At 43.0% G+C, this 25,610-nt stretch overlaps 1 protein-coding gene across 1 annotated transcript in view; it reads right to left on the bottom strand.

Moving 5' to 3' along the window:
- The window catches only part of SNX6 (sorting nexin 6), a gene marked incomplete in the record, with an annotated part of 1,213,439 nt that overhangs the window by 78,420 nt on the left and 1,109,409 nt on the right, over positions 1-25,610 (bottom strand). Inside the window, 1 exon segment of the mRNA XM_044074093.1 lies at positions 19,171-19,256. Within this exon segment, the coding sequence (XP_043930028.1) occupies positions 19,171-19,256 (86 nt within the window).

The following is a 25,610-nucleotide window of genomic DNA, read 5'->3' as shown; positions in this document are numbered from 1 at the left end:
AACCTCTTGAAAACCTCATGAAGAAAGAATGGCTACCTCAAATTGGAGCAAGTCCTGACCACCAAGAAACTGCAAGGAAAACTAGCCAACAGTCAGCAGGACTGGATAGCTGACAGCCTAAAAAGAGCAACTGCATGACAGCTGCCAAAACATATAACTGCACATGGAAGGAACTCGAGGTCTGTGACGTATGCTCCAATAATGCAACAGTTGTAGAAGAACTGGTGAAGAGATCTAAGCCTCAGGTGGCCATCAGACAAAGCCATCCGCCAGCCAGGTGTTTGATGGATATAAAAATGCGCAGAATAAAGGCATATCCAGAAAAGCTGCTGAAAATTAACTATGAAGCAATTCCTGCTGATCACACCTCTCAATACAAGAAATTTGGACAAAGCCAAAAATAATGAGGGGGACAAAGGCCAAAAAAAATAGGGACAAATTTTAACTATTGCTCCTATAAACTTAAAATGCTAGAATAACAGGGTTTACATTTTCTGAAGGATATGTAGTTTGAAACTCATATATTTGCTATTTAGCATTATTTAGTGACCAATCGTCAAAGATTTGCCAGAAAACTGCAAATTTTATGAGAAACAGACCAAAAATAAGGCAAAAATCTGGACAGTTAAGAGACATGCTGCTGATGGCAGAAATAGTGACTGGCCCAATTATCTGCAAAACGCATTCTCTAAGCTTCCTGTAACAAGCCACACACATGCAGCTCACTGTCCCGGATCAGTAGAAGTCAAGGCAGCAAGTGACAGAAGCAAAGGACCGAGAAGCCACTGCAGGGACTAAAAGAAGCTGCACTCTAGGTCAGAAAAGTGATGGAGAAACCCCTGCCAAGGCAGAAAGGCTTCCAACCCACCACAGACATAACCGGGTGGAAAATAATCCAATTCGGTCACCCAGACATTACCAGACTACAAACTCTGTGAAAATTGTCAAAAAAGACTAATAGCCAAGAAAGGTACCAAAATATACAGGGCCAGAACCCTGCAAACTATAAGCAGGAGGAAGGGATAGCCAACAAAGAACCAAAATAGGCAAAAGAGATAAAAAGATATAAATATAATAAAACTAAACTCTGAAATCTTGAGCTGTAAAGAATCATCCATCTTACCACGTCTGGTGGATCTAAGGAGTTAAAAGATAGTGTAGAGTATTATGGGAAGAGGGAGGAGCTTGAGATAAGGATCTAAAGTCTGGAAAATAAGGCAGAGTCAGCTGGTTTACTATTAAAATAGTGAAAGCACTTACCATGCCTGTCAGACGGTCTGACAGTTGCAAAAAGGCAACACTGAGAACGTAAATCCTGTCAACTGTGAAATGTCGATACAGAGTTGCATTCACAGTTTTGAGCATTGGTGTTTTGAATTGGATCACACTACAGTGCAGACTGGGAAAATAACACTTTTGCTCACTGTAGTGCGATCTTGGCGATAGAATATATAATTAGCAGGGGGTCTGGGGGGGGTGAATGGAGGCTTGCCCCCATGCAAAACAGTAGCAATATGTATGCCTGCACACTGGTGTATTTTTAGGATGGTCAGCGGTCCAGTAACTGTCGAATGTCGATTCGTGCCTTCCAAACGAATTAACATTCCGAGTAGTTGGCAAGACGGTTTTACGTTGTTCCAGTTCAGGGATGTGAACAGTCGTGGTAAGTGCTTTCACTATTCTGACAGTAAACAGAGTCGGATCAGAGATCGGATCCATAAACCATCAATGAGGAACAATGAAAACGACAATATCAGATCGAATGATTTAAGTACCTCAGACATTAGCTCACAGAGTTGCACCTTCAGACTAGTAGCCCAGCATACTGAGATACTTCAGGTACAACTAACATTGGGTAAGACGGCGTTTCAGGTTGCAGGCTGATACAGGTCCCCAGCCATGTCCCAAGACTCTCACTCCACATTCTTAAGCACCCTGGAAACTATTTGGGTCCAACCCAACACTCTCATACTAGGCGACTTCAACTACCCCTCCATTAACTGGGAAAACTACTCATGCATCAATACACTGTCCCACCGCTTCCTGGGATTAATCAATTCCAAAGCCCTGGACCAGTTCATTCTTACCCCTACTAAGGGAAGCAACATCTTTGACCTGGTTATTACTAACATGGGCAACTGTTGCTCTACACCAATAGTCAATTTCTCCCTGGTTAGATCAGACCAAAAACTAATCACCATGCAAATCCACATCTCACTCTCACTCCCCACAAAGGTAACCACCATGAAAAGCTTCTCCAAAGCTGACTTTGGGCTCCAAAAAACAGAGGTGGCTAACTTCACAGCACCCATGTCAATGGAAAATAGATGCAGGCCTACCGAATAATACACCAATGCACTATATGAACACGTACATAAATGCATGGAACTAGCCATACCCAACAGAAACAAGACGCGCTCCTCCAAAAAAAGGAAGCCAATCTGGTGGTCCCCTACCATTAATAAACTCTACAACAGAAGGAAGAAACTGTTGCAGAAAAAAGTGAAGTCCAAGACTGGAAAAACTCCGTTATTAGCCTCAACAAAAAATTGAGATCCCTCATCAAAACCTCTAAAGCCAGCTATGAAGGCAGAATTGCGGAGGACACTAAAAACAACCACAAAGTCTTCTATAGTTATATCAAGAATCTCCACGGTAATACCCAGGTTTGCTCTGAGTTACTGCACAATGATACCTCATACTGAGCCAACAGATACTGACAACATACTGGCCAACAGATTCAGCGCTAACTTTACCCCTCTCTCTCCCCCCTAAAGGACCGATTACACCACCAGAAGAACGCCAGGCACCCAGCATTACTGCAGCACAGGTTAAAGCTGCATTGTCCAAGGCCAAGAATACAGCTTCCATGGGACCCGACAATATCCCCGGATGTGTTCTACATGAACTACAAAGTGAACTGGTACCACATCTGTGTGCCCTGTTCAATCACGGCCTCACCTCAGACTTTGTCCCTACAGAATGGCGCACTGCTACAGTCATCCCTCTCCATAAAGGGGGAGTGACTACAGACCCTGTGAATTATCGCCCCATTAGCCTGACATGTCTGATATGTAAGGCTATGAAACACATCATCATGGGCCTAATTAACAAGAATGTAGGGAATCTCCAACCTCTAGATCCCACGCAATTTGGTTTTGTGAAAGGTAGATCATGCCTGGTCAACCTGGTTGACTTTTTTCAGTCACCAGAGCTGTGGATGATGACAAGGCAGTTCCATACAGCCTACCTTGAAGCTGGCCAAGGCCTCGGATACCATCTCCCACTCAGGAATTATTGATAAACTTACCAAACTAGGCATCAACCCCTTTATATCACTAGGTGGGTTGCAAATTGGCTCATAGATAGAAACCACAGTGTAAAAGTAGCAGACTCCAAGTCAAACTGACGACCAGTAATGAGTGCAGTCTCACAGGAATCGGTTCGGGGGTCCTCTCCTGTTTGGAATCTACTTCTCAGAAGTCCAGGCCAACACTGAGAGACTCTGGCTGACCAAGTTCGCAGACAACTGGAAGCTGGGTACCATTATTAATTCCCAAGTGATGTAGACATCCTACAGAAAGGCCTCACTGAGATCAATGACTGGTGTTGAAACCATGGCCTAAAGCTTCATGCCAAAAAATGCGTCATCCCCTTTGGGAAAAACACAGTTCCCACTAATTACCACATCGATGGGAGCCCACTGAACACTGAAGGTGTTATAAGAGATCTGAGGACACAGGTTGAACTTTGACCACCACATTGCCAATGTGGTTAGAAAGTCCTTTTATGTGGCACATCTCATTACCAAGGGTTTTGCATCCAGGAAGGAAGAGGTCATCATCTCTCTCTACTTTCCCCTCATTAGGTCAGTCAGAGTATAATGCCCCATTTAGCATGTACCTCACTAGACACTTGCAACAGCTGGAAAGGCCACAAAAGTACTTCATGAAGAGGATCCTAGGCCTTAAACACATGTCCTACACAGAAAGACTCAAAAAACACCAGCTATTCTCTGTCTCATATTGTCTACTAAGAGGCGATCTCTGCTCGACTTACAAAGCCATGTCTGACCCAGCTCTGTTAGAAATGCTACATCTAAAGGAATCCCAATCCCTCCACAACACACGCTCCAGAAACATTAACCTCATTATCAAAATCAATAGAACATGCTGGAGGGGCAGTTTATAACCCAGAGATTGCCCATGGCCTGGAATGGACTTCCCATACATGTCAAGCAGAGCACCTCACCGGCCCTCTTCAAGAGAAATCTTGATGAGTGGATGGGAAATAGAAAGTTCACTCCAGTGGCTCTAACTGATAGAGGCACTGGGAACTAACGTTGGCTGGCACGATGCCAGGTGATTTCTATGGGCTAGGCTTGTAAAGGCTCCAGGGCCATTAGCCTAGTACACACCTACAAACTTATGAGTATTTGTTTGTAACATTTCCCTATAACATGTTAAGCTGATGGAATGATGGTTTCTACAGATGTAGAAATAACCTCCTGGAATTGCAATAGCTTCTTTCCAGACAAATGGGACTAATTGTGTTCTAAGTGACTGCTAAAATAGGAGCTGTAGACATGGCAGACTATTCAGTAATGCTAGTGAGAAAGAACTGTCAGTCAGTCAAGCACTAACCATGTTTGACTTCATTGTTTTATGAATAGTTAGCATCTGTCAAATATCAGCACACAAGAATCTAAGCAATCAAAAACTTCAGCAGCTTCCACTGAGCTATATTTATTAGACAGCTCCATGCACTTCTCCACAAATACTGACTAGCCAATTTGAATCAGGCATCGCATTCTCCATCATCACACTAATGCATGACTGCGTCTTTCATATACCATCTCAAATGCTAAAAATAAATCTTTTTTTTTGTTGCAAGAGACACCAATTTAAACTAGGACTTCTAGTATTCTGCATTAATTTTCAGAATTTTGTCATAACCCTTTAGTATCTTTGAAAAACTAAGTCCTTTTATAGATTCGGCAGAAGTTTTCTGTTGTCTAAATTTTTCATCCAGAAGGAGCTATTTGAATTATGCTTTGTTTTATCAATGAGTGAGTAAATATAACCACAAAAAAATTGTAAGAATAAGTTACATGCCCCTGCATAACAGTCTCCTGCCAGAGCTGCATAGTCAACCTTATAACATGCAACCCCTGGACTGTTACATTCTAAGTGATGTTTACTTTTGTTGTTGTTACCTCCCAAGAGATATACAAGTGATCTGAACCATATAATTCTGCTTCAGAATAAGTCACTAGCTGTTACACATTCTCTATCCAGACTACATCCAAACTTGCCATTTCTGGTTGGTTTAGTAATCTATGAATCTCCTAATTCTACACTAGTCCCAATAGTGGAAATAATGGCTCTATGTCCATGTTCTGGTGCTCCTCAATTCTCATTTCGAACTTAAATCTCCTATCATCTTGTCTTTTAAAAAGCAAATACAAAGTACTACTCTGCAGGCCTATTTGTGCTTTCAATTGACTGGATGGTCTATAAAACAGGGCCACATTCCATTTACCTTTATTCACACCGATATTTACAAACTAGACTTTCAAAATCTTTACCAGTAAGAATTGTAAAAGATTGCAAGGATGAACTAACCTATATTCACACTTCTCCCCTTTTTAGAAGTTACACTGACTTACTGGTGTCATTAAACCAGGTTTCTGTTATTAATGTGACATAGTAAATACTCTGCTACTTTACCTTCTAAATCCTTAAACTTGTTGCTTAAATTCCAACATTACTCAAGAAACATTTGAAACTTAATTTGTTTCTAAACTTCCATTTCTTACCCCTGATTTTATTAAAAAAAGTCGTTGATACCCTAGTTAAAAAAATACTTCTATGATGACTGAAGTGAGTTATCTAGACTAAACATTGTAAATCTTACTATAATTTCTTCCCAAACTGCAATTACAGCTCTTGAGTTTAAGCACGCCTTTCAATGTTTGTGAACTGCTTGGCTGCTTTAAGTAATGTATTCTTGCAGCATGGGGCTGGGAATACAGCACAGAAAATAAACCAAAACCCACAATTTAAGTGCATCTCAGATACAAAACTTAGCGTACTAAATTTTGCCAATGTCATTAGTACACCTTGCAAAAAACTCATATCTCCTTGATCTGTCAAATTCTCCACATACTTCATATCTCTTTTCTACACCCAATAAGGACGGTTGCTGTGACACTTTCTCAGTTAATTCTAGGAAGTAAATTCTCAGTTTCTCTCAGTATACAATCCCCTATAACAAGAATTTCAGAGGCATGATCTAGTAAAGTTCTTTCATTTACAAAAGGGTTGTGAACACTTGGTGACTGTCCTAGATCCATGTCAACTTTGAGAGTCAGTAGTACTAACACTATAGTACACTCCCTAATACTTTCTTTCCTGTTTCACGCAGTTTGCACACATTGCATCAATGCCAAAATTTCTCCATCGTGTAGGCTTCTTTTAGTGCCACATGAAACATTATCCAAATGGAGCTATTAGTATTATTATATTAAATCACTGATTTAGTACAGTTGTGTGGCTAACAAAATAACTGCAAACGTTCAGGTAGATGAGTGTTGCAGTACTAGCCTTTGGCTGGCCTGAATCCCAGTGTCTTCCATCATCCCCCAGCCACAGGGCACACCTGCAGTCCACCATCAGAAATTTGGTTTTACAAAGGATCGTCAGCTGACATCATCTTCAGGACTTTCTTGTCCAAGATAGCGAAGTCTGATGTTCCTCGGGCAAAGCACAACCTGCCCCACTGACCCTACTGAGAGTAAATTACTATTTGTCAAAGGAGTAAATTGTGACTGGTGGAAGAGAAGGGGAGTAATGATAGGGTACCCACTCCAATCTCAAGGGCAGAAGAGAAGATGGGCGGGGTGGAGTACACTGATCTACCCAAACCTGTACAATTATGTCAATTATCAACAAAACTGTACTATGCACATTACAGTCAATGCTGAAGTATCAAGTCTTGGGTGGACTCCAAAAGCATTCCTACAGGGAGGTTGGTGCCAGGGACACCAGGCAATGCAGTACAGCAGAGACAAACCAGCAGCTGCTTCTAGCATGGTCTGTACTGGTGTCCCTCTCAGAAATGCAGTGGTGGCAGTCTTTGCTGTTGTAGAATGAGCCCTAACTCTAACAGGAATTTGCTTACCATGGTAAAACAATACAGCTGGCTATCCACTTGGAGATGGCCTGTTTACCTTCTGCAAATGCAATCAGAAGCTGGTCATATCTGTCTGGAAATGTAGTTCTGTGCCAGTAGAATCTTAGTAGGCTGTGCATATCTGAAGAATGAAGAATTCTCACCCTTGTTCTGTGGAATGGGAAAGAATACAAGAACATGAATGGATTGGATCAAGGAGACTTCCCGATACCATCTTGGGTAAAAAGGAAGGGCAAGTTCTCAAGGTTACTCTGCCCATGTGAAAAATGAGAAAGGGCTTTTGTATATCAGAGCTTCCCATTTGAATATATGCCTGGCTGAAGCTGTAGTGAGGATCAGGAGAAGGGTGTTTTTTTTCTAGGTAAGCAATTTCAGGTGTAATGAAACTGCTAGATTAAAAAAGTGGTAGTGTCAGTTTTCTAGTACAGTTTAAGTCCCAGAAAGGTGCAAGTTCTCACCTGTGTGTTCTAAGATGCAAGATCCCTTTTAGGGATGGTTTATGTGAGGGTGAGCATATGCAAGAGGGGATACGGGCAGGCAGGCAAACATAGAAGCATGCATTTTCATACTAGAGTAAGAATGGTGATACTTTGTACAGGAGGGAGAGGTATTCTGGTAGCTGTTTTAACCTTACTTTGATGGATAGAATAGTATTTTGGGAGAGGTATTCTGGTAGCTGTTTTAACCTTACTTTGATGGATAGAATAGTATTTTTCTTGCACCAAAAACAGAAAACATTTCCCCTTTTACCCTACATGATTTTCTGGTACATTGCTTTCTAGGTTCCTTTAGTACTGCTAGCACATCCTCTGAAAAGGACTGCATAAATGGAATCAATAACAATCATCCAAACTGTCACTTTGACCATCCTCAGGTTGTCACAGATGATGCAATCCTTGGTCTGTTTAGGAGTTCCATGAGGGAGTGTAATTATCCCCCCTCTCCAATCGCTGAGAAGAGAAAAGAGAACCAGTGCTACCTCAGACAGAAAGGAGCCATTAGGTTCATACAGGGCCTGTCCACCATCACTTTCTGCAATACCCTTGGGATAAGGGGTGTTGGAGGAAAGGTATAAAGAAAGAGGTTTGTCCAAGTTGAAGGAGAAGGCATCTGTTCTCCATGCCCCTCTTTAGGGAGTACCTGAAAAGAAAAAATATAGTTGTGTAAAATCTTACCATAGCGCTAGATGTCTTTCTCTTCTCTGTTGCAATATTCTTAACATAAAAGAGTTCTCCACCATAGGTGACCAGACATCGGCCAGTATACAAACGTCATTCACTACTGTAGGATGGATGGTACGTTGCATGTAGGCTGCTCTCATACATCAGCCATAAAGTGACGTATGCGTGCATCCATCTCAGAACTGAATGCCCTAGGAGGAAGCCAGCCTAAGGAAGGCAGGGGTATGACCATCCAAGGTAAGGAACCAAACCACCAGGGGGAAGGAGAGAGGGACTGGAATACTGCAACAGAGAAGAGAAGGACATCTACCATTATAGTAAGATTTTACACAACTATTCTATGTCAACTGCTGCAGTATTCTTAACATGAGGAAAGAGTACAAAATCTCATGAGGAGAGGAAGGAGGAGGAAGAGGCACTTGAGCTCTCCAGAAAGCCATAGAGTATTGGCTCTGGCAAACCCTGCCCTGGACGTAGAAATGCCATCCTAATTTGAAATGTTTAGTGAAGGTATGTACAGAAGTTCATGTAGCTTCGAGAATACAGCTAGTGTCTAATCCCTCAAAGAAAGCACCTGATGAAGCTACAGCCCTGGTGGAATGAGCCTTTACAGAAGAAAATGGTCTTACTATGCTGCATATAACAGAATGAAACAGCCTTAGAAATCCAACTAGAAACAGTCTGCTTGGAAACAGGCAATCCCAGAGCCCTGGAATGATCGGAAGCAAAAAAGCTGATCTGATTTCCTAATAAATTTGGTCTTGTCTAGATAAAATCTAAGTTGCCTGTGTACATCCAGGGTGTGCAACATGTTCTCACTAGAATTTTGTGGAGAAGGAAAGAAGGTAGGTAAATTAATCGATTGGTTGAGTGACAATCTGTTGACTAACTTGGGCATAAAAGAAGGGTTGGTTCACAAGGATACCCTGTCTTTATGGAAAACCAAAAAGGGGAGAAGCCGCAATGGCCTGGAGCTCAGACACATGTTTGGCTGAAGTGAAAGCTAAGGGAAGTGCAGTTTTCCAAGACCAATGTTGCAAGGATGCTGAGACGGGTTAGCACAATGGTTAAGGTAATCCCTCCCATGCACAGAGTTCGATTCTATCCTTCAGCCAGTGCCTGTTTAGCGTTTGCATATTCTCCTTGTGCTTCTGTGAGAGTCTTCCCTCAAAATGTGCCCAGTGCCTGTTTGGCCTTTGTCAGTGGTCTCTGGTTGAATAAATTTGCAAATTAGAAGCGGTCACTGAATCTCACACTAACACAAATGTTCTCCAGGAGGGGCTGACACAAACAACTGGTGTCAGAGCCATGGACTAAAACTAAATGCCAAGAAATGCATAACGGTATCCTTTGGGAAGTCATCCATCCCTGGTAACTATCATATTGACAACACACTCCTTAGAGTTGACCCAGTAGTCAGGGACTTGGGAGACATACATAGATAGTAATCTAGCCTTTGATCATCATGTGTTTACAGTGGTGAGGAAATCATTCTATGTTGCGCAACTTATAAACAAAGCTATGCCATTTAAGTCCAAGGAAGTTATTGTTCCACTGTGTTCAACATTCAGACCTATCACTGAGTACAAAGCCCACTTTGGTATGTACCTAACCAGGTATATCCAACAACTGGAATGTCCACAGAGGCCCTATCCCTGTGTTCCGTCTGCTACAGGCTTTTGAGGGGAGATCTATGCTTGGCATACAGGGCATTGTCAGACCCCACTCTGATGGACCTCCTGGATATCCACGAAACAAAACAGTACCAGAAGAATTACCGGTTCTAAAGACTTACCTTGCCTGTGATATAAACAGAACCTGCTGGAGAAATAGGCATATATCCCAGAGACAACCTGTCTATGGAACATGCTCCCCATCCATGTGAAGCAGAGTTCTTCCCTAACCCAATTCAAGAGCAACTTGGACAACTGGATGGGAAACTGGAAATTCATCCCAGATTTATGTCTCTAATGCAAACTGGTAATCTATAAATGGTTCATCTCGCACGGCCATGCTTACACTTATTACGGGTATAAGAACTTGTCAGATATTTGGGATGCATGGCTAGGCTTAAAAAGGAGTAAACGCCTATGAAGCTGGCTTGAAAGGGGGGACAGTCAGCTTTTCTACCACAAAATTAAGATACCAGGAAGGAGAGAGACGTTTCCTGGGAAATCTAATATGAAGGATGCCTTTAAGAAATTGTTTAGCCTCAAATCTGCTAGCTGGGGCGGGGGGATAGAGGCAGACAGGCAGAAATAGCTGACATATGGGCCTTTACTAAAAAGTAGGCCAAGTCAACATTGAGCAATTCACACAAATAGGGATACAACCAGGGGGACTTCCACTGATGGTGGATCCTGTTTTCATGAGAGGCACCAAACTGAAAAATCTATTCTACTTGGATAGGTAAAATGTTCTGGTAGTGGGTTTCCTGGTCTCGTGCAGAACCCTCAGCAAGTCCTCTGAGAACAGGTGTCTAAAAGGAATTGAAACCGTATCACCCACAGTGTCAACTGGAGGGTAGACAAGTGGGGTGGATGAGAAAGTTCCTTTGTCTTGTGTGACAAGGTCCACCCTGTGAGGTATCCTGTGGTGACTGCCCTTGGCTAAATGCAGGAGAAGGGGAAACCAATGCTGTCTTGGCCAAAAGGGAGTCATCAGAAAGACTTTTGGTTTGTCCTGCTGAAATTTTAAGAGGACTTTCAGAATGTTCGGAAAGGGGGGGTGCACACAGAGACATACCCTTCCAATAGAATGAAAGGGCATTTATCTTCCAGACCAGAGGGTGAAAGACTGGCACAGAATTGTGGAAGTTATATGTTCATGGGGGTGGCAAACAGATCTACTTGAGGTATACCCCACTGGTGGACAATGTCCAGAAACACAGCCCTTTGAAGCATCCAGTTGTGGGACCGTCTTTGGGACCTGCTCAAGGTATCTGCCACACAACTGTGGTTGGATGGGATGTACACTGCCTGCAGCCTCACCAAATATTGGACTGCCAGCTCCCAAACTTGGAGTTCCAGCCTGCATAATGTGTATTGTTTGGTTCCCCCTGCTTGTTCACATACCAGAGGACCGTCACAGTGTCGGTGAACAGTTTTAGAGGTCCTGGGAGAAAGAGATGATGAAAGGTCTGAATGGCTAGCAGCAGCACCCTTATACACTGATGTGTTCCCTTTGCTGAGAGGGGGACCATACCCCTTGAGCTTTCAAGTTTCCGAAAACTGCCCCCCCCCATCCTACATCTGATGTGTCTGTGAACAGCTCTTGTAAAGGAGGGAGGGGGCTGCGACAGTAGTCCTGGGGTTGAGGGATACCTGTTGGATCCACCATTGTAGTTCCCTCTTCAGACAGGGGAATGAAAGGAACTGGAAAATGTAGAGGGTGCGAATGCTGCATCCAAAACTGGCTTTAGGAACCACTGGAGTTTTCTCTCGTGAAGTTTTCCCAAAGGTACCATTGGGATAGTGGGATGCCCAAAATCCTGAAGAACTCCCTGGCTTAGATGTGGTGAAGAGGCAGAAGGCTTTTGAAGTAGGATGTGAGGTCCTGTGCCTTCTGAAGAGGATGAGAAACTCATGAAATCCTGCACCCCAGGAAGATGTGATCATGAGAGGTGCAACACAACTGATTTTTTGTAGTTTATGGTGAAACCCAGCTGTTGTAGAAGGAAAATGGCAAAAAGAATGTTTTGGAAGCTGCCACAAAGAGATCGTCCAGCTAAGAGAAAACATAGATGCCCTGAAGCCTGCAGTAGGCAACCATAGGGGTAGACATTTTGTAAATATTCTTGGTGAAGTAGCAAGTCCAAAGGGCAAGGCAGAGAAATGACAATGCCAGGAAGCCACAGAGAAACATAAAACCGTCCTGCAGTTGGGATGTATGGGAATGTGTAGGCATGCATCTTTGATATCCAAGGAGACCAAGAAGGCTTATGGCAGAATAAGACGGATCAGGGTTTGAAGAGTTAACATGCAGAAGGTGGGAACCTTCAGAAAGGTGTTGAGATGAGACAGATCCAAGAAGGGCCTCCAAAGGACCATCCTTTCTGGGCACTAGGAACCTTCTGGAGTAGAAACCTCTTCCTTTTTGGTCTTGAGAACCTCCTGAATAGTTCCCCATCTCCACAGGTCTAGAAGTACCTCTGGAAAGGCGGGTAGTTGCTCCTCTGGTGGTTGAGAAGTGCCCCTGAAGGAAGGCAGGGAATCCCACACCAGAAAGTATCCTTTTCGAATGATGGCGAGAACCCAAGAGTCTTGAGTTATACTTTCCTAGACTGACAGAGACAGAGGGGCACTGGGAAAGTGGAATATGAGTGGGGCGGTTAAGGCAGTCAGAGGGAACCAGGCTTGTCTGGAAAGGGCTGCTTCTGAACCAGAGTTGCAGGGGCTGCCCTGGACTGCTGAGGCCTCCTACCATCCTTTTTTGTTTTAGGTAGAGGAGGGCAGGAGCGTCTACATACAAAATGCAGTTTTTGCTGGGTAATTTCTCTGAAATTTAGGCACTGGAGAGAGAGAAAAGGTGCGTTTCAATTCTTGCAATTCTTTTCCCTTTTCCTGCAGAGATTTAAATAAATTAGCAGCTGCAGGGCTAAACAAACCAGAGTTGTCCAAATGGGCATCCATAAGCTTAGATTTGATATTCTCTGGTAGTGGCTGAAATCTTAACCAGGAGAATCTCCTTAAGACAGAGCCAGAAGCAGCTCTGCAGCATCATACCAACCTTTAATAGAGTGGCGGACTACCTGTTAAGAGGCTCCAAGCTCTTATTATGCAGCCAAGGTCCAGAAGCTCTAGGGCAAACTTGCTCATGGTGTGCTTGGTAATGAATGGTTCTAAATGCCAAGGTGGCTGATGTGTACAGTTTTTTGCTCAGTCTTTCCAGGATCCTGCTGTCCTTATCTGAAGGAAGGAAAGAGGTTGAAGGTTGTAACCTGAATGTTTTGTCTGAAGCCGCTGAAATCACTGATGGGTCTGGTGAAGGACATTTAAACAAGAATTTAGAGTCCTCAGAGACCTTGTAAAATTGGTCAGGCTTCTTAAGAGCAGGAGGCTGGGAGTCTGGGGCATTGGAAGTGGAGGTAAAGTCATCTAGGAAAACAGGTAACATAGGAGGAACAGCTGAAGGACGAACGGATTCCACTTGCAGAAGGTCATAGTACCTTTTTTTGTACATCAGATACCAGAGTGCTATCCCATTTGAAATGATCTCTCATCTTGACTAGGGTCTCACCAAAAGAGAGCTCTTCCGTGGGCGAGTTAGTTTCATTGGAGTCCTCTTCTGGGGAATCATAATCTAGTGGCAGAGGGGATCTGTGAGGAGTAGGATAGAGATTCCTCCTCCAAGGATGCCTCTTCATCTGAAGAAACCTCTTCCCAAATGCTTATGTGGAGATGCTGTGCTGGGTGGTGTAGGGAGTGAAACACCAGAGGGGTGCTTAAGGGCCATAACTGCCTTGAACAGACCTTGGGTGAATTGTTCCCAGTCACTGTGAGGTTCCTTTGGAGCAGCCAAATGTTTTGGTTTCGGCTTCTTTTGATGCAGGTCTGCCCTACGTAGTGTAGGAGGGCTGGGCGTAGGCCTACATTCAATGTTATCAGAGTGAATTTCCTCCCGCACCAGGATCTGAGGCATCCCTTTAGGGCCTTCTGTTATTACAAGCCTCGATTCTCCCTGTACATCTGGGACAGATGTCTGCTCAGCCTCTGAGGACGTGCCTGTGGTCAGATCCAAGACTACCTCAACATTGGGCTCGGCCTGTGATCTGGAACTAGCAACTGGATGCATCTCTGGGCTCTAATCTGCCTCGAGAGACATCTGTAGTAAGAGGGGCAGCAGAAGCTTCAGGCCTCGGCTTTTTGGCTTTCCTCTTACTGACTCAACCTCGGGCTCAAGGATCCCTCCATCGTGCTTTTAGCTAGTAACTTTAAGCTCTGGTTTTCCAAAGAAATGGCCAAGGGAAAAAAGTCTACTTCTAAGGGTCTTGGGTACAAAGGCCTGGCAAATTGTATAGATTTGTGGTCGTGGGTAGGCCCTAGGCAGAGCAGGCACTGAAGATGGCTATCTTTATATGGAATTTGCCTTCCACACTGGCATTTGCCTTTTTAGATGACATGAACCTACCACAAAACAGTGGTAAAAGAAACAAGTTTTCCCTAAAGGGACATTTATCTGAAAATTCGCAGGAAAAAACTAATGGCTTGGTGAGCAGACCGACATTCAAAAGTGGCATACAAACTGGCGGCAGAGAAGTTCTGAGGTAGATGTTTGTGTATGTCACTTTTATGACCAGCATACGAGAGCAGCCTAGGTGGCGACGTAGCACACATCCTACAGTAGTGAAAGACTTTTGTATAATGGCTACTGTCTGGATGCCTACGCAGGAGAACTCCCTCATGTTAAAAATACTGTAATAGATGAATACGACATCTTGCTGATCTGCCTATCTTCTGAACACGCAAAAAGATCCATCACTGGCACACCCCCATCTATGCTGTCCAGTCCAGAAAGACTTCTTCCAGCATCCATTTGTTTGTGTCTAGGAGGGTTCTGGTCAGACGGTCTTTCAGCAACATTTCTTGATCCGGGACGTATGATGCTACAGGAGTAAGACTTGGTTCTTGAGCCACTTAGCTATAGTTTTATTGCTAACCTGCATAGGTGGGTAGGAATGAGTCCCTCCATTTGTTTATATACCACACTATAATATTGTCTATTATCTTTATTGCTCCTGGTACCAAATTTTCTTGGAATGCTCCCAACACCAGCATTACTGACATTATTTCCTTTATACTGATGTGCTGGACTGCTACGTGCCTGTCCGCCATCCCCTGGACCCTGAATTGTCCCATATTTGCCACCGAAGTGATGTCCAAGCTTTCTGTGGTTAGGGTTTGAATTGCTTCTGGGAGCTGGGAGGTGGTTCATACTACTGCCTAGAGAGTGCTGGTAATGGGACCAGCAATTTTTTTTAGGAAGCACTGCAGTTTCCTTGTGCAATTTTGCCAGTGGGACCATCAGGATACACAAAGCCACATACCCAGGCGTCCTCAGAAAATTCCTTGCTATAGTGGTCTGCTGGTGGAGCAGATGCAGTAAGTACTCAGAGGAACAAATCCTTGTCCTCTGGTGGACTGAATCTAGGTCCATTCCCAGGAAGGTAACCCTAGTGTTAGGAAACAGCTGAGAATCTGAGGGTGAGGCCGACCTTCTGAAAGTAATCCTTGGTGATTTGCATGATTGTCAGAAGTTCTGCTGCTGTTGCCTAGATAAAGCAATCATCTAAGTATGGGTAAACATGCAGCCCCTTGGTTCTGCAAAATGGAATAACTAGTGCTAGATGTTTAGATTGGGAGTGTGATCCCCTTTCTTGAAACCTTGTCTTTGGCGGTAGTTACAACCTCAAGCACTCAGCACTGAAATAAATAGGACATGCTGGAGGGACAGATTCATAACCCAGTGACTTCCTTCACTCTGGAATAAAATCCCAGTCCAGGTTAGGCAGAGTCCCTCATTGACTCTCTTCAAGAGGAATCTTGATGAGTGGATGGGAGACGGTAGGTTTACCCCGGGTATCACTTCTGTGTCACTGTTAGACAGAGGCACAGTATACTAACCTCGAAAAAGGGCATAGCAAAATTCATTTAAAATGGGTAGCGAAAGCCAAACACACTCTGGCTAGGCTTATAAATGCCCTAGGGCAGATAGCCTAGTATGAACCTATGAACATGCGGGAATGTCTTGTGCTCCTGAAGGATAGGAGCATTAAGATATGTGTCCTTCAAGTTGAGTCACCATCTAAGCCCCTGGGAAGACAACAGGAAACAGTTATGGTAGGGTTAACATTTTGAACGTGGGTTCTACCAGGAATTTGAGTCCTGAAAGGTTCAAGATGAGTCTCCAGATTTCTTTTTTCCAAGAACTAGGAGGCATGAATGCTTTCCTGTGACCACCTCTTCTGGAGGAAATGACCGAATGGAAACTTGGCTGTGACAAATCTTCTCACAGGGGGTGGAATTAGCCTACATTTTTTTGGGGGGGGGGGTTCCTTCCAAACTTGCAGGGAGTAATCCTTTCTGATAATCTGCAGTACCCAACCACCCCAAGAGAGTCTTTTTTTTTTTTTTTTTTTGGGGGGGGGGGGGGTAGTTACAGCCTCAAGTCTGAAATGTTGGTTTCCACTTTGATACTTAGACCTTTTTCCCAGTAAAATTTGTTTCTTGCTTACAAGGAAAGGGCCAAGACTTACTAGGGTAGTTCCCGTTTGATCTGAGGTTAAGAGGAAAGTAGAATTCCTTAAATGACTTGATTTGTTTCCTCTTGTGGTCTAGTCATTTGACTTTTTTGCTGGGGGTCCAAAGAGAAATTCCTTGTCTTATGGGACATCAAACAGCTCTGCTTTAACATGGCCTGATAGTTGTGTCCTCAGTCACTGCCTGCATGATGTACCCAAGGCATCAGAGTCTTAAGTGAATGCCTGGACACCTGGAGTGGAGGCATACACTGCACAATTCCTGAATGTCCTTTTGGAGGCTCGTGTCTTGCATCTCCTCTTCGTTAGTTTTAATTTGTTCCCGAATGGGTTCAAGGTATTTAATCTTGTGGGAACTGACAGTTCAGAGTTCTCATGGCCAGGGTAGCTAAGTTGAAGTTCTTTTTGCCAAACTGGTCTGTCTACTCTCCCCATCATTTGGGAAAGTATCCTTAAATAAAGGTCCAGATGATCCCTTGGTGGATTTGCCACTGGATTCTTATACAGCTGCTTGTAGGAATCCAGCACCCTATAAAAGTGATCAGGCCTGCTGTGGGCTGGGAGATGAATAATTAGGCTGCAATGACAAGTCAGCAAACACATCATCCAATTTACCATGGACTGGTGGTATAACCAGAGGTCTAGGAGCAGGTAGGCTCAAGAGCTTTCTATAATTACCTTGGGCCTGGGAAAATTCCCTAGACTTCAGATTAAAGGCTCTTTCATTCTATGAAGGGTATCCCCAAAAAGACAAATCTTCAGGAGGCAGGGAAGAGGACAAGGGTTCTGAATCTAAATATTGCTGAGGTGGAAGATGCTCAACATAAATAAGCTCTTTTTCATCCTTTGACTCTGAGGAATTGCTGTCTACCTGGTGACATGTCCTTTTTCTTTTTCCTAAGGGGGTTCCTGGCACAAGTTCCTTTTTCACGGTGGACTGCCTAGACTTCATGAAATGCATGAAGTCTTGCTTCAGCCTGATTAGGTCCTGTGGACAAACCTGTGTAGAGGTGGCAGGGAAGTTTGACATCAGCTGGAGCAAACCTACCTGCCTTTTATACTTGGACTTATGGGGTGGATGACAATGCAAGACTGTGTGGACAGGCGGATGCAGCCTTTTATCTGGTTCCCAAGTAATTCCTCCTGAACTAATACCAAGGGAATACATCCCTCACACATGGTCACCAGAAACATGTTGCTGGAAACCATGGCCTGCTTAGCGGCTTCAGATCCAATGGTGTGGTGTCTGCATATGCTCTAAATACAAGGCAAATAAAGGGGAAAGAGGACACCCCCTGCCTGGTTCCTCTACTCAAGCACCACTCGGAGAGGAACCCTCCCCACCTTCCTCTGATAAGAATGTTAAAGACCCTCCCTACTATTATACCTTACTTTCTATACTTTTTTAGTTTTTCTAAACTTCTGCCCTCCTTTTGCTCATTTTCTTACTACAACTAGTTACCACTCGCCTATTCATACTACTGATATGATTTACTTAGCCCCTCCTTTCCCTTGCAGGTGCCCAGAAATGTCTTTATACAAACTTACTCCTGCTGTATGGAATTCAGTCCCTTCATACAAAAGAAATATTCCAACTATTTCATTTTGAACCCAGCTTGAAAGAACACTGTTCTGGGTTGATGCAATACCACTACTCGGACCAACCTCCCTAGCAACACCCTTCAGAATGAATTCAAGTACTTGTAACACAAACACACTGCAATCAGTGTGTGTGTGTATATATATATATATATATATATATATATATATATATATATATATATATATATATATATATATATATTTAGCTGATTAAATGATTTATAAACAGTTGTACTGCTCTTCGTTTTCAAATATGACAGCACAGTTGCCATGGTACTTATGCACTCATACTGTAATTACACTTCATTCTCAATATCTGCACTCATGTTACTGCCACCTTTTGCTGGACTCTGGCTGAAAAGGGCCAACTTAGCAGGCCATCTGCCCAGCTAACAAGTGCAAAAATAAATAAGATATCTGGCTACTGCAGGCACATAGCTTAGGTGTTAACTTAGGTGTGTGTGTTTTTACCCTTTGATAATAAATGCTACTTGTCTAGCACAGAAAGAATCAAACTGTAAAGCATAACAGGAAATAAGTTTAAATTAATAGAATTTAATGCGACAAAGAATACACCCCCCTTACATTGGGGTTGGTTTCAGTGGGTAGCCATAGCAAGTGTGCCAAGACAGTTTGTGCCAATTTCAGTTCATCACTAAAGTTAAATCAACTGCTTCGCCTCTTGAGCAGGGTTGCAATTCTGATGCGAGTCTATAAAATGTCACTTTTCAACAAAAGCATTATTTGTTTAAATAAATGTTGCTGATTCTTTCAAAAATCCTTCATCTAAGCCCTACATGCTCCAGTCTGATCCGGTCTTGGTGGACAAGATGCCTTGGGAAAACGCACCTACCAACGTGTACAGCCTACTTGCTCCTTTATTAGAATTCTGCAGTATACAACATACACAGCAAAAGCATATATTTCAAGAGTTACCTTTGCATGCTTTAGTTCCAGTTCTGCTAGTTCAACCAAGTTCTTTCGAAATGCAGCAACTCGTCTTGTTTTGAAATCTATAAGCTCTGCAACAATGTCAAATATTTACAAAAGGTATACAATATAGTTCTATTCTTATGCTTAACATCAAATTCAAACATAACACAGGTGATTCATCATGAGGCAGCTTAAAGAATAAGATAGAAAAATTAAACAAATATGCAAGATAACAGCTAAACATAAAATGATTAAGAACAAAATATGAGCATGAGTTCTGCTATAGCAACTAAACTGTTTAAAAAATGCATGTTAAAAGGCAGTCACTAACTGGAGCCTAGACAATTAAGAGAAAGACTGGTACTAATCAGCCACTCTTACTGAATGCCAGCTCAGAAAAAAACGTAGCCAAAGCCACAGAAATGCATTCTATACATGTGGGCCTGACAGGCAAATAAATGAAAGCCAGAAATTTCAAGCCATGCCCGTGGAATCAACAGCAGCCCATATGAAAGCCCCTCAAAGCCTTACATGGGAATAACATCCCTCATGAAAGAAAAAAACAAGTCATAGAAAGACACGTACACCAACACTTTAAAGATAACATGAAAACAGACCAGGAGCCAATGCAATCTCTGAACAGCACATGTGATATGACAATTATGTGATGTGCCAGTATGCTGCATGGCTGCAGTGTGTTTTGTCTAGCTGTATCTAGTCAGTTTGAGTGTCACAAAATCCTACATAAACAGCATTTCATAAATCAAGGCAATAAAAAATTAGAGCAGGAATTACAACCTACACAGCAGCTGGAAGAATAAGCTGCTTGAACCTGGATATGTTTTGTAAATGGAAACCTGATTTTATTAAGCTGACACATGGTCCCAAAATGTCAGCTAGCTGTCTAGAATCACATCTATGTGATACACCTTATAAAAAAAAAGTTTACTGCCACCACAGAAGATGCAAGGAAGCAGCAATGCAGCAGAGGAACCTCAACGTTGCATGAGCCATCAACCCAAGTTTTGGAGATCTTACTTCCAAGTATTTAAGTGTTAGTCGATGTTGAATGACCTGTACATCATCAGAAAAGGAACAGACATTTGCCATAATTCCTTGAGGGGAGGGCAGGAAAAGCAGGATGTCATCAGCATAGCAATGATATGCCAAACATTCATTTCCTTCTAATGAGATCTTCCAAAGGTAACAAAATACTGAGTACAGAACCCAAGATGAAGCCTTGTGTTACTCTGTTATCCAGATGGAAAAGGGCAGATTGTGCTCATGCCAGAAACCACATTATGAGTACAATGATGGAAATAATAAGTCCCAAGGATCATACAGGAAATATAATTCAAAACTCTGATCATGACATCATGGTTACTGGTATCAAATGAAGAGAGAAACCAAACATGACTAAAATGAATAGTAGTACTGGTCTGTGTTCATACCGCTCAACTGTCCAATTTGCTTTATGCTTTTGGTCTGTTCTTCATAGAATTAGTATTTTTTGCAAATCACTGTGGATTGAAGTCACTAATTAATGACATACATTTGAGCTTCAGACTTTACTTCCTTCAGAAAATGCATGCTAACACAAATCCTGTTATTCTAGCAACTTCACAAGTTTACAAGAGCAATTTTTAAAATCTGTTCCTATTTTGTGCCCATTATTATAGGCTTTATCCAGACTTCTTGTGCTAAGAGTTTGAGAAGTACATCTGTGTTCATCAGAAAATCATTACTCAGATAAGAGCAGGCTCAGTCCTACATGGAGGGTGAACCCTAGCGTGAGAAGGATTTATATGCACATTAGTGGTGATATAGGGTCTATATCACGTTGTCGAACTCTTAAAAGTTCGAACGTCATATGGTCGACACCATATGATCGAACTTTTAAAAGTTCGAATGTTTCAACGGAGATCTCCGTACTGTGCGGAATGGGAAGATTTCCCCTTTCTGCACTGTAGTGTGATCTTGGAGTTGGTATATTTAAAGAGCGGCCGGTGTTGGGGGCGCAGGAGGGCTTGCCCCCCTGCTTAAATCATTCAGGTATGTTTTTTTCTTTGGTTTATTTTTGTATTACATTTTCGAACTTTAGTTCGATCATATGGTGTTTGCCATTTGACGTTTGAACTTTTAAAAGTTCGATTATGTAATATAGATGCGTGATATAGTGCTCAAGCAGAATGCATACAAAGGTTCACCTACAAAGTACAGTTGTGTACACTTTCCATAAATGTAGATGTTCGAGTGTATTCACTGTTGCAGTCATTACATTTGGGTAATCTACTGGCAGGTTGCCCTCAGTCAGCCTGAATATCAAAGTCTTGGGTCCTGCATCGGTTGCGGTCTCCTCTTCCATGACGTCAGGGGTATAAAACAGGCAGCCAACGCCATTTTCTTTAGTTTTTCTTGCCCCAGATGTCAGGTGACCCCCAAATGGGGAGCAAAAATGTATATAAATATATAACTATAAATACATGCAATTGTCACAACAAACTTTACCTTCATCTAAAAGCAAATACACCACAAAGGCTGTAGAATATAGTGAAGGAAAGAAAAGTTGTAGAATAAAGGGGGATGGCGGGTGGGTAACCCGGACTGCTACAGTGAATACATTCGAACATCTACATTTATGGTAAGTGTACACAACTGTACTATGTTCTTCATGTTTCACTGTTGCAGTCATTACATTTGGGTAGAATCCCAAAGCTATGGATGGGAGGCTGGAACTAAATAGCTTTAGGGGCGGCTATAAGGCCCTGCAGAACTGCAGTGGCAAAGCCTGCCCTGGACTTAGAGAAGAGAGGCAAATGATAATGTGAACAGAACTCCAAGTAGCAGCTTCTAGAATGTCTTTGGTTGGTACCCCTGTGAGAAAAGCTGCTGATGTAGATGCAGCCCTGGTAGAATGTGACCTAATGCCCTTGGGCACCGGTTTACCATGATGCAAATAGCAGAAACGAATGCAGTGGCTTATCCATTTTGAAATAGTCTGCTTTGAAATAGCCTTTCCCTCTGATCCTGCAGCAAATGCCACCAATAGCTGCTCAGTTTTTCTTAGAGATTTGGCACTGTTTAAGTAGAATCTTGGTTGTCTGTGCACGTCTAAAGAATGCAGAATCCGCTCCCCCTTGTTCTGCGGATTTGGGTAAAAAGTTGGCAGGTGAATAATTTGGTTAAGAGCCACACTGGATACCACCTTAGGCATAAAGGAAGGACTGGTCCTGAGGGACACCCTGTCTGGGTAAAATATAACAAAAGGCTCCACAGCCATGAGGGCCTGAAGCTCTGAAACCCTTCTTGCTGAAGTGATTGCCAGAAGTAAAGCTGTTTTCCAGGATAAAAACATTATATCTGCAGTAGCAGCTGGTTCAAATGGAGGCAGGGTAAGCTTTTCCAACACAAAATTGAGGTCCCATGCAGGAATTGGTGATCTTCTGGGAGACCTTAAATTTTTGGCCCCTCTAAGATACTGTTTTAGCAAAGGATGAGAAAAGATCGGTGGCTCTGTGTTGTAATGAGCCGAGATGGCAGAGGCATGGATTTTTATTGATGAAAAAGATAGGCCCTTGTCAAGCATCTGTCAAGTATTGTAAAATCTGAGGAATATTTGGCTTTGCTGTGTCAGTTCCTTGTGCTTGGTTCCAAGCACAGAATCTCTTCCATTTATCAGCATAAGATTTTCTAGTACTAGGCCTTCTGGCTTCCAAAATTACATCCATCACAGATTTACTGAGAGGTGGTGTTTGAATAACTACATGATCAGCCATGCTGCCAGGTTCAGAGTTTGGAGCTAATTGTGCAGATCTGATTGTTTTGCTGAGACAGTAAATGAGGTATTTGAGGCAAGTACCAAGGAGCGAGTTGAGACATATTCCTTAAGAGTGGGTACACCAGTGTTGGTGAGGCCAGTCCGGGGCAATTAGAATCATTTTTGTTTTTTCTTGTCTGACCTTTAGTAGGACCTTGGGAAGAAGAGGCAGAGTAGGAAAGGCGTAAACAGATAGGTTTTTCCAACTGAAGGACAGGGCATCCACTTTCCATGCTTGTCTGTGATAAGTCCTTGTGCAAAATTTGTCCAGTTGATAATTCTGGGAGAGGCAAATAGATCTATGTTGGGGCTCCCCCATTTCTTTGTTATCATGCTGAAGACTTGTGGATCCAGTTTCCACTCGTGAGGGTCCATAAGGTTTCTGCTTAGGTCTTCTGCCAGAGTATTTTGTTTTCCTGGCAGGAATTGAGCTTGAAGATGTACTTGGTAAGTCAAGGCTGTGTCCCACAATGCCATGGCTAGTCTGCAAAGGAGGTAGGAGTGTGTGCCCCCCTGCTTGTTTATGTACCACATAATAGTGGTGTTGTCCGTCTTTATCAGTAGTTGTCCTTGATGAAGTAAGTCCTTGAAGGCTGTCAGGGAATTCTGAACAGCTAACATCCATTTCTGGTTGATATGCAGATGCATTTGTTTTCGGCTCCATATGCCCTAAATGCATCTCCCCCGCCAGGTGGGCCCACCATGCATAGTCTGATGCGTCTGAAGTTAGGGTTTGGCTGGCAGGGGGTAAAGTGAAAGACCATCCCATGTTCTAGTGACATGTCTCTGCCCACCAAAGAAACTCCTGTTGTAGGCAGGGAATGAGAGGAATCATTGTTTCCAGACTGACAATGTTGACTCCATAAACTTTTTAGGTACCACTGTAGTTTCCTCATATGCAGTCTTGCATATGGAATCATTAGAATGCAGGATGCCATGAACCCCAAAGCCTGCAGAATTTGTCTTGCAGATAACTGGGTTTTTGTTGCCATCTGTTTGAAGTAAAGAGTCAGTTGCCTTTGTCTGTCTGGCGTAAGGTAAGCCATCTGGGCAGTTGTATTCAAGCTTGCACCCAGGAATGTTATCTTTTGAGAGGGCACCAGTTGTGATTTCTTTTTGTTTATTGTGTACCCCTAGGCATGTTAGAAGCCTTTTCACAAACGCCAGATGCTGAAGAAGAATGTCCTTGTTTTCTGCTTGAATGAGACAGTCGTCCAAGTAAGGACAGATTTGTATGCTTCTTTGTCTGCAAAATGCAATGACTGGTGCCAGGCACTTTGTAAAGACCCTGGGGGCAGTAGATAAGCCAAAGGGCAGTGCAGAGAATTGGTAATGCATAAAGCCAGCCTTGAAGCAGAGGTATCTTCTGCACAATTCCCTTATTGGGATATGCAGGTATGCCTCTTAAGTCTAGAGTCACTAGCCAAGCGTTCTTGACCAGCATGGGCAGAAGCTGCTGCAAAGTTAGCATTTTGAATTTTGGTATGTCCAAGAATGTGTTCAAAATTGAAAATCCAGTATTGGGCGCCAGGCCTTGTCTTTTCTGGGTACCAAGAACAGTCTTGAGTAAAACCCTTGTCCTTTTTCCTGTTCTGGCACTGGCTGAATAGCCCCCATATCCATGAGGGAAGTAACTTGCTTCTGTGCCTCTGCCCATTGATTTTGTGGCAGATCTGGCCAACTGTTTGGAATTGGCAGAGTATGGAAATTAAATCTGTATCCCTGGGATACTACGTTTAATACCCACTTGTCCTGGGTTATTAACTGCCAATATTGAGCATGAAGTGCTAGTTTTCCCCCTAAGGGGGCTGCCAAAAGATAAGTGCTTGGTGATGGCAGAGGGAAGTCACTGAGACTGTTTACTGAAGGGTTGCGCTTTATTTCCTCCAGAGGCACCCCATTGCTTTGACCTGTAAGTATACTGTGATTGGTATCTAGAGCCCTTAGAGCACCTGGATTTGCCCCGTGAAGTTGTCGGATACAGGAAAGCTCCAATTTTTTGAAAGCCAGTGTCTACTGAATCTTGGTGGCTGCACTTGTGCATCCAACAATTTAGCTTTAACATGATCAGGCAAATTTTGCACCTTTAGCCAGGCATGCCTTCTAATCACAGATCCAGTAACTGCGGCCTTGCAGGAGGCCTCCAAGGAATCAAAACCACATTGCAAAGTATGCTTTCCAACTTGTTCTGCTGCATGCAATAATTCCTGTAATTCTTTATTTTCCACACATTCAGAAATCAACATCATTTTCTGTTTCAATAATCCCATAACATGCTGTTGATATTTAAGCATATGAAACTGGCAGTTTAAGGCCCTAACTGCCAAGGTTGTAGACGTATAAGCCTTCTTTCCCCATCTATCCGGCGCCCTGGAATCTCTATCAGAGGGGGGTAGGATTCTTAGCTGTTGAGGCCTTTACACCTTTGGAAACCTGTAAGATAGTTTCAGGGTCAACAGCAGGGTTTTTCAACAAAAATTTGTGAGAGTCAGGAACCCTGTAATATCTGTCTGGCTTGAGAGGAGCCAGAGGTAAGGAATCTGGAGTCATGGTTGATTCTGAAAACACACCATCAATGTCTAATACAGGAGGTATGGCTAAAGACCTATGTTGAGGGAGAAGAAGA

This window comes from Protopterus annectens, chromosome 6.part0, assembly GCF_019279795.1.
Source record: "Protopterus annectens isolate FY-2018-M chromosome 6.part0, PAN1.0, whole genome shotgun sequence".
Classification (NCBI taxonomy): Eukaryota; Metazoa; Chordata; order Ceratodontiformes; family Protopteridae; genus Protopterus; species Protopterus annectens.
The sequence above is the reverse complement of the archived record's forward strand: the minus strand, read 5'-3'. Positions and strand labels throughout refer to the sequence as shown.